The sequence below is a fragment of the Oryzias melastigma genome, linkage group LG15 (assembly GCF_002922805.2).
Source record: "Oryzias melastigma strain HK-1 linkage group LG15, ASM292280v2, whole genome shotgun sequence".
In the NCBI taxonomy this organism is placed as follows: domain Eukaryota; kingdom Metazoa; phylum Chordata; class Actinopteri; order Beloniformes; family Adrianichthyidae; genus Oryzias; species Oryzias melastigma.
In genome coordinates this window covers 6,566,644-6,579,293 of record NC_050526.1, presented here as the reverse complement: position 1 = coordinate 6,579,293, position 12,650 = coordinate 6,566,644, and the positions used below count along the sequence as shown (strand labels likewise).

General features: G+C 36.7%; 1 protein-coding gene across 1 annotated transcript in view; it reads right to left on the bottom strand.

The window, feature by feature from the left end:
* LOC112162060 (receptor-type tyrosine-protein phosphatase epsilon) overlaps positions 1 to 12,650 on the bottom strand; it is a 28,941-nt gene that overhangs the window by 8,655 nt on the left and 7,636 nt on the right. Inside the window, exons 3-11 of the mRNA XM_024297706.2 lie at positions 5,264 to 5,335; positions 4,171 to 4,267; positions 3,787 to 3,860; positions 3,232 to 3,368; positions 3,006 to 3,096; positions 2,836 to 2,912; positions 2,720 to 2,756; positions 1,166 to 1,263; positions 587 to 706 (exon numbers count right to left, since the gene is read on the bottom strand). Coding sequence (XP_024153474.1) covers positions 587 to 706; positions 1,166 to 1,263; positions 2,720 to 2,756; positions 2,836 to 2,912; positions 3,006 to 3,096; positions 3,232 to 3,368; positions 3,787 to 3,860; positions 4,171 to 4,267; positions 5,264 to 5,327 — 795 coding nt within the window. The 5' untranslated portion in view covers positions 5,328 to 5,335. The remainder of the gene's footprint in view (positions 1 to 586; positions 707 to 1,165; positions 1,264 to 2,719; positions 2,757 to 2,835; positions 2,913 to 3,005; positions 3,097 to 3,231; positions 3,369 to 3,786; positions 3,861 to 4,170; positions 4,268 to 5,263; positions 5,336 to 12,650) is intronic.

Below are 12,650 nucleotides of genomic sequence, written 5' to 3'. Positions count from 1 at the left end.
ACTGATCATTTATAATGTTTCTAATGTCTGTATTTTCTGGAAAAAGGGAGGGAATTAACGCTTGCTTTAAGTTATCAAACCCACTCCAATGAAAATCATGTTTTGGTGTTTTTAACCTGTTTTTGTGATATGTTTTAGACATTTAATTGTGTTTTTTTTGTATTCATTTATTCAAATTACTGTGAATCAGGAGCAGATGAAAAAATGCTGTTTGAAAAAGCTAGTAGTTTTGATGTAGAAACTACAAGCTCCCTGCTCTGCTCCATTCTCATGAATAGTTCCATATATGTCTATATTTTCTTCATCTGTCTCAAAACTGTACATCTAAATAGCTCCGATATAGAAACAAAACGGATGATGGGAAAAGGATGTGGGCTGACTCGCCAACAGTTCCGGCCACAATTTGGAGGCAAATTAAGCTAAAAACGGTCTAATCATAATTTAAAAAAAAAACACTGGGAAGGCTTTAAAAATAGATCAAAATATGATTGGAGTGGGACTAAAGACAAAAATAAACTGTTTTCTGGTAAAACAAGATAATTCTTTCATTTGATCTTTAATTTTCACACATTTTTAATTAACTTACGTATTGAACACAAAATTTTCTGATAGTGTAGTCCACCAGAACAGTGACGTCCTCCAGTGCCACTCGGATATTTCCATACATCCAGCACCCTTTCTCTGGCCAGTACTGACAACATTTTTCCTGGTGAGGTAATCAAACAATAAAAAATTATTTTCACTGATTTAGCAGGAAAAAAAACACACACACATGCATAAAACACCAGCAAAGGTTGAACGAGTCTGGTGAATGTGATCCAAAAGCAAAGGCAATCACAGTGACTTTGTGCTTGGTGGTGACGTTTGCACCCTTTAACTAGATTTTCTAATTATCGAGAAGCCTCTTAGGATCTTATCAGCAATTATTACATCATTGATCCGCCGCCATTCTGCTCCATCAAACCTGATGTTGAAAACTCAATTATCCCTTTGAGGGGGGTTTAATGCGATGCTAAGTAATCTGCTGGGTGAATCTTTGTTTAGATTCCCACTTGGGAAGAAAGTCATAAATTTCAAGTTTGGGTCATAAGAATTATATTAATTAACAAAAAAAAAGTTAGACTTTTGTTTTGTATTTTATTAGTGGAATCAGTTTTAAAACTACCTCCTTTCGTTCCTTCAGATTTGTTAGCATGACTATAGTTGCAGTTTTCTGCTCCCAAACCATCCTCCAGAAGTCAGCTAATGTCTCTGGCTTAGGACCTAGAAAGGAACCACAAATAAATATATGAATGAGACAAGTGTGTCAGGAACTGGTGGTGGAGGACCCAAAATGCAGGAGACAGAAACTTAAAAATCTAATGAATCAACCAGAGCTTGACAAAAACCATAGAGGAACAAAAAGAGTGACCAGATGACCTGCCAAGGATGAACTGGAAACTAGACATTTAAATAGACTGAGGGCATTTAACTGAAAAAAGGTGTTTTGTTGGGTTTGGGCATCTGGGATCTGCCCTTTTTGGGAGGGGTACTGTGAGGATTCTGGCCATGGATTTTTGTGATGTTTTAAGTTTTTTCATGTACTGTTTTCTCTGATAATCTCACTAGTCAAGTTGTTCACCCACAGCTGCATTCATTTAGTGTATGTAAGCGTCTGGCATTCCTACACATTCTGACTCCCAGCTTGACATATATGGACATTTGATTCGGGCCTCCTCCATGTCACTTTTGACATTTTTGGTGTCCCCAGCTTGTTGTTTTAGACTTGTTGACTGTTAATTTTTTTGACGTGCAGGCTGCCAGAACCCTCGGGATTCAGTACCGGATGTGGAACTGTTACCAGGTTAAGGTAACAGTATCAGGTTAAGGTACCAGTCCAGTCTGCATCCCAGAACTGGACCAGTTCCGGTCCCAAGGGTTGAGGACCCCTGATTATCATATGCATATTTTATTTCTGTCTGTGGCCTGGTACCAAACACCACTTGTCCAGTACCGGAATGGGGACTGTACCACTACCCTTACCCTCGGACTGGTACTGGTCCAGTACCGGGACGCGGACCGGACCAGTACCATGACCTGATACCATTACACTAACAAGGTACCGGTACTCTAACCTTAAGACGGTACTGGTTCCGCGTCCGGTACCAGTCCTGAGGGTTGGGGACTCTTGATTGGTGTATTAATTTTTCTCCATCTGTGGCCCGGTACAAAACAGCCCCCGGACTGGTACTGGCCCAGTACTGGGACGCAGACCGGACCTGTACCATAACCTGACACTGGTACACCAACAAGGTACCGGTTCCATGTCTGGTACAGAGGGTTGGGGACCCCTGATTAGCGTATGCACTTTTTCCCTGTCTTTGGCCCAGTACCAAGTGGCCCTTGGACCGGTACCGTTTCACAGCCCAGAGGTCGGGGACACTTGATTTAATGGAAACAGCCAACACGGCAAAAAACAATGAGTTGGGGACGTGCAAAAAGTGGTGCAGAGGGGGCCCCAACCATACGTCCACATATGACGAGTTGGGAGTGAGAATGCTTTAGGTATTCAGTTCTTCAGTGTCTGTCATCTGTTCCTTTTGTTGCTCCATCGGTTTTGTCATGTTTCAGTTTATTTATTAAATGTATTAGTTTCTGCCACCAAACCTGCTTTTGAAGTCCTACAACACCAGTTCCTGACAAAAGGCTTTAGTCAAAATTTGCATCCTTTTATATTTACCTTGAGCTGCTATGAATTTATTCTTCTCTTTGTATCCCTGTGTGATGAAATTTAGGGAATTAATAACCAGCCTAAACAATATTTACTTTATTGCTGATTTTTTTGTCTATACTCACGTCTATGTAGGAAGCATTTATATAGTCCGAACAAAGATGTCCGTCGAGATGACTCAGCACCACCCTGGAATGATCGTCTGAAACCGGAAAGATAGACACTTACAGCCTCTTTTTCAGCCTCCATGATTATATTAGCAATAAAAAAACGAATACAGAATGTCCTCACTCACATGGTAAAATGTTTGGGTATCTGTTTTTCTCTCGGTTGTACTCTCTGCTCGCCTCTTCAAAGGACCCATGGTGAAAGTAACATGGCAGTGACTATAATAAAGACAGAATCCAAACCTCAAGAGGTTGAAACGAAGCCACGGCTACAAAGTCTGTAAACCTAACATTTTATTGCTTTTTTTTTTTTTACTTGTAGGACAAACAGCTTCATCAACAGCTAGTGCTTACATTGAACTCTTCTCTGAAGAGCTTGCCGTCATCAGCAGAGCGTATCCGGTACTCTTCCTCCAGAGAGTCCAGAGGGATGGGGAAGTACCTCTTGGATGGCGAGGGGGATCTGGGGAGGAGGACCACTGTCTGTTCTCCTGTGTTTAAAAGAATATATGGAGGTCAGGCTGCTCACACGTCCCCGTGGAGAAGGTTACAAGCTCTCACAGCACCTGCAAAAACATGCCTGCTGACTATAAAGATTTCCTTACTCTGTGGCTACTTGACAGAAACGACTTCTGGAATCATAAAGTTGGTGCTGTTGCACAAAGCTGCAAAATTTGGCCTTTCCATAAATTCTTTTTTTTTTTTTTTTTCGAAGAGAATGAAGAGTGAGTTCTTTGTGCTTCCTAAAGCGCTGTGAAATCTAAGAGCCTTTCCAAATGTTTCCAGCTAGGCACCAGATCACAATGTTTTAGTTTTTTATGAAGGGTTTTAAATGTTCAACTCAAATGAAGAAAGGATGCATTGTGTTTTCCTTAATTTGTGCTCATTTAGATTTCAGCATGAACGTACCTTGCTCCTCCAAGAAGCCGTTTGGAATCTTCTTATCCACCGATGTAACTAGAACTTTCCTGTGGCTTTTAAACCTTTTAAAACACAAGAAGAGATTTTTTTTAAAAGCTCAAAAATATTATAAATTGTCTTAATTGGAGAATAAAAATGAACCATCTCAGGGATGTGAAGCTGTTCCTCCTCATGCTGCCGTCAGGGAGTGGAAGCTCACTGATCTGCTTTTGTTTGCTGTCCTTTCATGAGGTGCAGCTGTTTACCCATAAGCCACTGCCCACCACCTGTTTAAAAGCTGCCCCCCTCCGTTCCGATGTCCTGACACAGTCACGCTTACACACACCCGGTAGTAATACCATTTAAGCGCACGTTTTATTATTATTATTTTACCTGAGACAGTAGATCGTCAGCAGGACAAGGATGATAAGAACCAGGGATATGACCAGCGTGGAGGGCAGCACGTGAGCCCCCTGCTGGGTGGAATTTTCTAAAGAAAACAGAGTGAAAATCTTAAAATACTTGCTCTAGTTTTGATTTGTAGAACAGAAGTGATAAAAAAAAAGTTATTATTATCATAAAGTCCATGATAGTGTCACATGACTACAAATAGTGTTTTGCTTGAAGGCCTGAAATGTTGAACATAATCTCTAAATTACATTATTAGAATATATTTCAAATAAAACAGTTTTTTTTTTATTACATTAAAAGTTCCAAGTAATTGTTATATTAATTAATTGTTATTGCCAAGTAAGCTATAAAGCAAATTTTCCCATAAAAATCTTACATTTTTGGAAAAATATGTAACTAAATATGAATATTATGTGCAATTAAATACAAAATTATAATGTCATTCCCATTTTATACATAAAAAAGATGGGGAGGGACGGAACATGATTATATTTATTTGCCAATATCTCTTAAACTATAGAAATTGAGATTAGTTTGTATCAATAAGAATATTTCGAAATAAAATGTGGTTGCAAAGATTTATTTTCAGCTTATTTAACAAAGTATTGGGACAATGTTTTATTTTTTATTTAAATATAATTGCTCATTTTTGCATTTAACCATGCAGCAACATCTAGACCAGGGGCATGGCTAAAGAAAAATAAAATAATTGTATTTTTTTTCAAGTAAGGGTACCTAAATTAGCATTTATTTAATTTATAATAGTTAAGTTTATAAATGTATGTGTGAGGTGCACACATAAAAAATAATTTCACATTTTGAGAAAATGCTTGTGTTTTTATTCATACCTCAAAAGAAGCACAATTCTTATGTATTATTAAAGAATGCATTGTAACAAATGCAATTAGTATCAAAATATGACTTTGCAACTCCTACTAGGTAGAAAACTTACCGTTAAAGGTTGCAGACTAATTCGTAAAGTTACTAAAAATCAGAAGGAAGGAAAGCTCAATTTTCCCCCTTTTTTAATTTTTTAATTTTGTTGCAATTGAAGAAAAAATTTTAAGTTGATTACCTGAAGTTGAGTTTTCTTGCGATGCATTATTCCCAGGAACAGTGATTCCAATTAGAAACAACATCTTTGCATCTGTAAAGGAAAGAAAACAGAAAATAGAAACAATTAATTTAGTTGCCGAAAACCTGCAATTCCATATTCTTTCCACAAGAGGGCGCCAAACCAACGTGTAATCCATCTGTTTCTGGGAGCGGCGCACAGAGGCCAAAAGATGAGTGCTCTGCTTTGATGTGACTGTGGAGTGATGCCTGTGAGTCTCTCTGTAGAGCAGTTTAAGTCCTTGTGGGAAATCTGCTTGCAGTCTTGTCCTGTCAGGCTGACTTGAAAGCGCATCATCAAATAACCGCAGATTCAGACATCAAACCAAAGAGGAGGTTTTAACCCACAGGTGAGAGGAACCGTATCCTCTGTGGACGCCACGGAGCGGAGCTCAAGTGGTATCTGTTAGAAGCTGTCTCATTTTTGCTGCATTGTCTTTGATGTGCAGCAACCTGCCTGGTAACAAGACATGAAAAAATGTCCTTAAATATAAAAATTTATATATTTTTAAAGAATTTAGTCAAGTTTTTTATATTTTTTGTTAATTTAGGTAATAATAAACATAAATATGTGTGGTTTTTGCAGTTAAGTCTTTAAAATGATGGTTTGCAGCTTCTGTAAAATAAGCACATGTGGTTAAAATACCGATAAAAAGAATGATTGCTCAATACAATCTCTACAAACTCGTTTATTTGCATTTTGACTCTTCTTTTGGGTGTACAGCAGCAGCTAGCAGGAATACTTACACTATTTAGTCTATTACTTTTTTGGCTCTCCCCAAAGTATGTCTAGCTTAATTTAAACTCACACTCATTTCCTCTTTATTCTTCCTCTTTCTTCCAAATACGAGGGTGAGAAATCTTAAAATAAATTGGACAAACAGGCCAACACTGTCTAAATGGCTTTGATGGAATAAAGTGGGAGCAGGAACTGAGTGTCCTCATTTATTCTCTGAGTCTCGTTATAGTGGCCTAAAGACTGGATGGAATTATTCATTGTGTCAATTTACTTCTTCCAGAAATGGGTCATCGAGGGGCCTCATTTGTGATATTTGAGAGAATTTCTTGCACATAACCCAAGGGGAACTCCCATTAAAACATCTCTTTAAGCTAAAAAAGAAAAATAAATGAAATTACAGCTGTAAAAATAAATAAAAACGTATTGTTTGATATATTTTAGTGCGCTGGATTTACCATAATATGATTTATTTTCAATAAGAACATGTTGAACCGCCGAGGCTTATGCAGCCAAGCATTTGTCACCCCAAAAACTATCTCCCAGCATCACTAATGTGTGCTGCCCTCTTCAACACGTGCATGTGCACACATACAGTATGCCCCGCTGCCAGAGGGTATGTGTTGCATATGTGCTGCATTCTGTTTGAGGGGCTAAGTCTCTTCCCAGTGCTAACAAGCTGACAGCGCTAGCACCTGTTTCCCACTCCTCCCATTTCACACAACCCCATGCAACTGCGCCGCTCAGCGCTGCAGGGCACGCTGCACAGAAGGGTCACTGCAGTACATGCAGCGTTTAGCAGAGAAATGAGAACAGAGAATGCAGCTAAAAAAGAAAAAAAAACAGATAGAGAAACTGAATGTTTTTGAGTGACTAAAGAGAAAAAGAGGAAGTGGTAATAAATGTTTTTTTTACATGCTGATGCAGCACATAAATGACCAACACAGGAAATCTTAGACTCAGCTTGAGTGGGTTCACGATGATGAAGCAACTACAAGTGGTATAAACTCAAACAGAAGAACGACTGGTTCTGATAAATTACTACGTTTATTCAAATTTGATTAAAATGCTTAAAATCTGATTAAATGTATAATTTAATTCTATACTAATTATGTATTTCTAACTTTTTTTCAAAAACTATTTGGCTGCAAAAAAACTGTTTTGACATTATTTGTCAGTCAAATTTTTTTGAAGAAATTCTTACATTTTAAAACAATCACATAAGTGGTTTTTATCCACAAATTAAAAAAAAAAATCAGTCCTTAAACTTTTAAAACAATTTTGCAACAGATCAAATTGATTTACGATATGAAAAACGGTCATTTATGCAAGTATGGGGATTACTCGTTAAACTATCAGAACAATTCCTGACTTTACAAGTGACAAAATGATTTTCCTGACATTATTTAGTACAAATCCTGAATTGAAATGATTCAAATGTAGACATACGCATTAACTGAGTTTTACCACTGCAGCTGTGTTGATCTCTTTGTAGAAAACGTGCTTGTAGTCAGCATATGCTTGTAGGAACATCGATTTCTGTCGCTGGAAGTATGAAACTCTAGAGGTGTTTGTTCCCGTTGCCATGGTGAATCGTGCTGTCTTTGCTCCATTGATCAGGGCTTTTAATGGTTACGGCGCTCAGACCTGATTGTGGCTCCAACAACTTAAAGTTGATTGAATCAACTCTTTTCAGCTGTTCTGAAACCCAAAACTCTAAGTTAGAGAATTTTGAGTCCGTTCAGGTTTGAACTCTAAATTTGCTTCTTAAAACGGGCCCCTGATCATTCTCCTATTTACTTATTTGCGTTAAGACATTATAATTCTTACTTTAATTTTTTCCTTCCTTAAACTAATGCGGGACAGCAAGACATTAAGTTGTGGTACGGAAACGCAGAAGTACCGCTGAAAGCGCCGTAGACGAAGCTCCTGCAGTGAAAGGTAAACACCATAATGCTCGGCTACGGTAGCCTTTTGGTTCAAACCAAATGTGTTCAGTCTGTAAACATCCTTAAATTCCATTGAGCCATTTTGTGCTAAGATTTTTCAGAAACGCATAATTCTACGGTTCAACCATGGGGGTTAGAAATGATTAAAGATTATTCTAGTATTCTCAGAAAAGAGACAAAGATAACCTCAGTACAACGCATCCTCTACAGAAACGTTTTTGACTGAATGATTTATGCTGTAAATCAGTAAAATGTGGAGGGAGAGTGAAGCTCCACTGTAACATCTCCCTCACAGAAACTCTCACATGTAGCAGGAAATGAACAGACATGAATCATGGAGAGATCAGCCGCGGCCTGTTCGCTCGTCTTGACCATTAATTCAAGCTGTGCAGTGGAGGGTAATGTACCATCCATTTTTAACCAGAGATGTAAACATGCTGATAGCTTAGGTGAGGGGCTTTGAAATCCTGTTCTTTGTGGATTTTATGTCAGAGTTGACATCCGTGGACAGCTCAGTTTTGAGCATAAAAAGTAAATCTGAGTGTGTGAGTATGTGGAACACCTTTAAATAAAGGAAAAGGTCATTAGTTATGAATGTACAGAGCCTTTAAACCCATTTCCGAGTGCAAGTGTAGTAATTCAAAAGGATTTGTGCCATTAAATCTGTTTACTTCTAGTTTCTAGAAATGAAATCTGGAAAAAGCAGTAATGACATTAACTTTTAGTGCCAAAAATAAGCCAACTGGCATTTAAGTCCTAAATATGAACAATTATTTAGAAAAAAAATCCTGCAGCAATAGATGCCCTTTAAGCCTCTAAAATAGTTTTTATTGTAAAATGTATATAAATGCATTTTGTGGAGAAGTATTGATTTTCTTTCAAAGTGTGGAATAAATTGGATCAGAGCAGAACACAATATTTTTAACAGTTCAATCGTTTTAAATCGCTGTGGGTGAAGTGTCCATCCTTCTCATTGTGACCTTTACAGTAAACGCCAAATAAAAACAGTTTTGAGCAGCTGGCTCAAAAGATGGAATAAACAGACAATCTGAATGTTGAGCATCATTTATGTTGACTGGACGAATAAAATCCCATATGGGGAAGTCTGGGAGACATTGTGGTTTTATTGTGTTTTATGGAACTACATTAGAAAATGCAACTAAAACTCAATTCAAAAAGTCTAATGCAGCAATTCTAAATGATATATATAAAAAAATATTATTCAGCTTAACCCCTATTTTTTATTATATTTTTTATTATTTTTTAAAATAAATTATTACCTTAAATTTATGAGTTTGTAGTACCAGAACAGATGTAAAGCTATACTATGTATGTATTTTTATTCAAATTTTAAAAGGACTTAATTTTTTAAAATTAGCATTAGGGCCATCAAAAAACTAATATTACAAGGTTTTTTCTTGTAAATTTACAACTTTAAAGCTCTTAAATTTATGTTTTTTAATCTTGTAAAGTCATACATTTTAGCCTATGACTTTTTAAGTCATAAATATACAACTTTATTCTTGTAATTTAACAGTTAAATCTCGTTCATTTACAAGATTTGAAGTTGTAATTAATTTTTTTGCTTTGTTTAGTTTGTAAACTGGCCCTACTACTTACACCATTGAACCACATATTTTAAGGTGCTGGAATTAAAAAAAAGTTGATACATAAAAATTAACATCTAGGAATGCTATTTGTTGTTACAATCTTTTGATTTTTGCTGTTTAATTACTGTATCTCTATGTTTTGCATCCATTTTCTTTACACAATATGACATATAAGGCATAGCAAGTGAAAAACTGACCGTTTTTTCCTTTATGAAATCAACATAAGTGAAAAACTTAGGTTATATGATCTACAAAGATTCATGAAAACAGAAGATATTGAGGCACATTAGACATAAAAGTAGTGGAATATTTGAATTTAAGGGAGTATTTATTTTTTTAAAGTCACATTTTCTGATGATTTTGTTTTAAAGTCCTTGGTTTTTGCAGTTTGATCTGCTCCACACCTCTCTCTCTCTCTCTCTCTCTCTCTGGGGTTTAATGGCAGCCGGCATCCAACATTGTTGCATTGCTGCCACCTTCAGGTCTCCAATTAAACTCTTCTAAAGAGCCCCGTTTCTTTCAGAAATTTCCATAGTGGCCTTCTGTCATCACCCTTCCTGGATAATATGTCCCTCATATCCTTAATCTGTATCCCCTTCCTCTTGAACTCCTCAACCATAATTTTTCTTTCCCATACATACTTTCTACATTCCATCAACACATGCTCCACTGATTCCACAGTCTGACAGCCTTCACACTCTCCAGTTTCATGTTTCCCCATTAATTTCATGGTTTTATTTAAATTACTGTGCCCTATCCTCATCCTGGTAAACACCACTTCTTCTCGTCTGTCTTTGCCCCATACTCTGTCTCCTCCCACCGTCTCCTGTATCCCATATAAGTGTCTCCCCTTTGTCTCCTGGTCCCAGTACTTCTGCCATATTTCTTGGACTTTCCTCCAAACCACACTCTTCCCCTCAGATTTCGAAAGTTCTATGTTGTCATCTACGTGTTCTTTGTGTAATCCCTGTTTGGCCAATCTATCCGCTTTTTCATTACCTATTATTCCTACATGTGCTGGTGTCCACATAAAACTAACTCTCTGCTGCTTTACTGCTGTTGAAAATAGTGCCAACAAGTTGAACATCAAGTCATGTCTGTGTTTAGACTCCCCCGCTCTTATGCTGTGCAACACAGATGCAGAGTCACAACAAAGCAGTACTGGTCCTGGTCTAGCTCGTATCACCCAGTCTAGTGCCAAAGTGACTGCAAAAAGCTCTACAGAATATATGTTTAGTCCATCTGAAGTTCTCCTGAATAAATGAATCTTATGACTCGGTACCGTGAATGCTGCACTTGTTCTTTGTCTGCTCCACACCTGTTTTGAATTTTCTTAATGAACCCGCTGCAGCTCCAGCCACACCTGTTTCCTGTTAGGTATTATTACTTACTCCATATATTTCCACCAAGCCTTGGTGTTCTCATTTGTCAGACGCTTGTAATCACTTCAGCCTTTTTTTTCTGCCTGGTATGTCCCAGTTTGCATACTCACTGCTCAGCTCTTTTTGTTCATTTTTAGTTTGAACAGGTGTTTTTTTGACTGTCCAGATCAGCAGCACTTTTATTAAGCAAAGTTGATCAAGTGTCTTTATTTTTTTATTTTTTTAAACTTTAATACAAGAAAAAAAGTTCAAAAATAACTTTTATGCTACAGAATTAATATGTAATGTGGACAAAAGGGTGTTTTATAAGCTAAATTATTTACAGAAACCAACACTAATTGGAGCTTTATATTTTTTTTGTTGTTTTTGTATTTTTTACTTCTAGTGTTTTTTTTTTCCTCTTTTGTACAGTGTCCTAGAGTGTTTTAAAATATATTATCACTAAAGCAAATACCATTGACAATTTGTATGTATCCATTTAAATCAATTTTTTTACCTTTTCCAAGTGAAAACTCACCCTTTTAGAGGAATGCTGATTTTTATTAATAAATCTCTTCCTGTTATTACTTAATTTCTTGCAAATTTTATTTTTTTTTTGTTATTCCTTTGTGTGTTTAATGTCATGTTTTTTTCTCCTATGACTGAATCCTTTTAGTAATAGATTAAACTAGATAAAAATTAAATTATAATATTGTTGACAATAAGAAGCCTCAATGCAAAATTAACCAAAAAGAGGAAATTAATATTTAAAAATTCATATGCAAAGTATTTTTTCACTGTGCCTTTTAAAGGTTTCCTTCAAGAACAGCTGAGCTGTTTAAAGAAAATGCCTCAGTGGGACACCAGGCTGAGGAATCTGTGGATTTATCTTCTTTGAACCATTAATGTCTGACCCAAATTTCATTACAATCCATCCAGTTGTTGCACAGCTTTTCGCTGACGGCACACAAGCAGATCAACATCACTAATCTTCCATTAAAGATTGATTGCTTTCTTACCGCAGTAGACTTAAAATGACATTTGGTCTGTAACAAACGGCACCCCGGCTGCTCTGCTTACTGGCAAAATAATGTGCACGCACAGGAAAACTGATCCAGTCTTAAATTATTCATCCTGTTATATTAATAACTCTGAACAAATGATATGTGATGTGCAACCAGCTTTCATCTGAAACCAGAGAAGGCACGAAAAAGGAGATCTGTAACGTTTTTACGGTGACATGAATGATACATAAGCAATACTATATAAAACATGCATTAGATAGCACTTGTACTACTATTTTACGGGAAAGGAATCTTCCCAAACGATTCAACAATACATCAAATAAATGCTTTATCCAGCCTCAGTGTCTTCACAGATCAATGCGGCTTCAAAGATCCGCATTTTGTGGATGTTTGGTTTGTCGTGTCGACAGAAAAGATGAAAGATTTCAGTTTCTTTTTCAAGGCAGCAGACGAACAAAGGCATCAATAAAGAAAAAAATAGATACAAATCCAAAAAAAAAGGAAAAGCACTCACAGCCACCTTTCTTTCCACTGTCGAGAGCAAAGGCACAGAAAAATATTAATAAATAAAGGTAAAGACAAGAAAGTGTGGCTGAACTCTAGTATAAAGACAAACAAGTGAAAGGAAATTTTGACTTCAGAGATAAATGCTTATATTTGGATTAAAC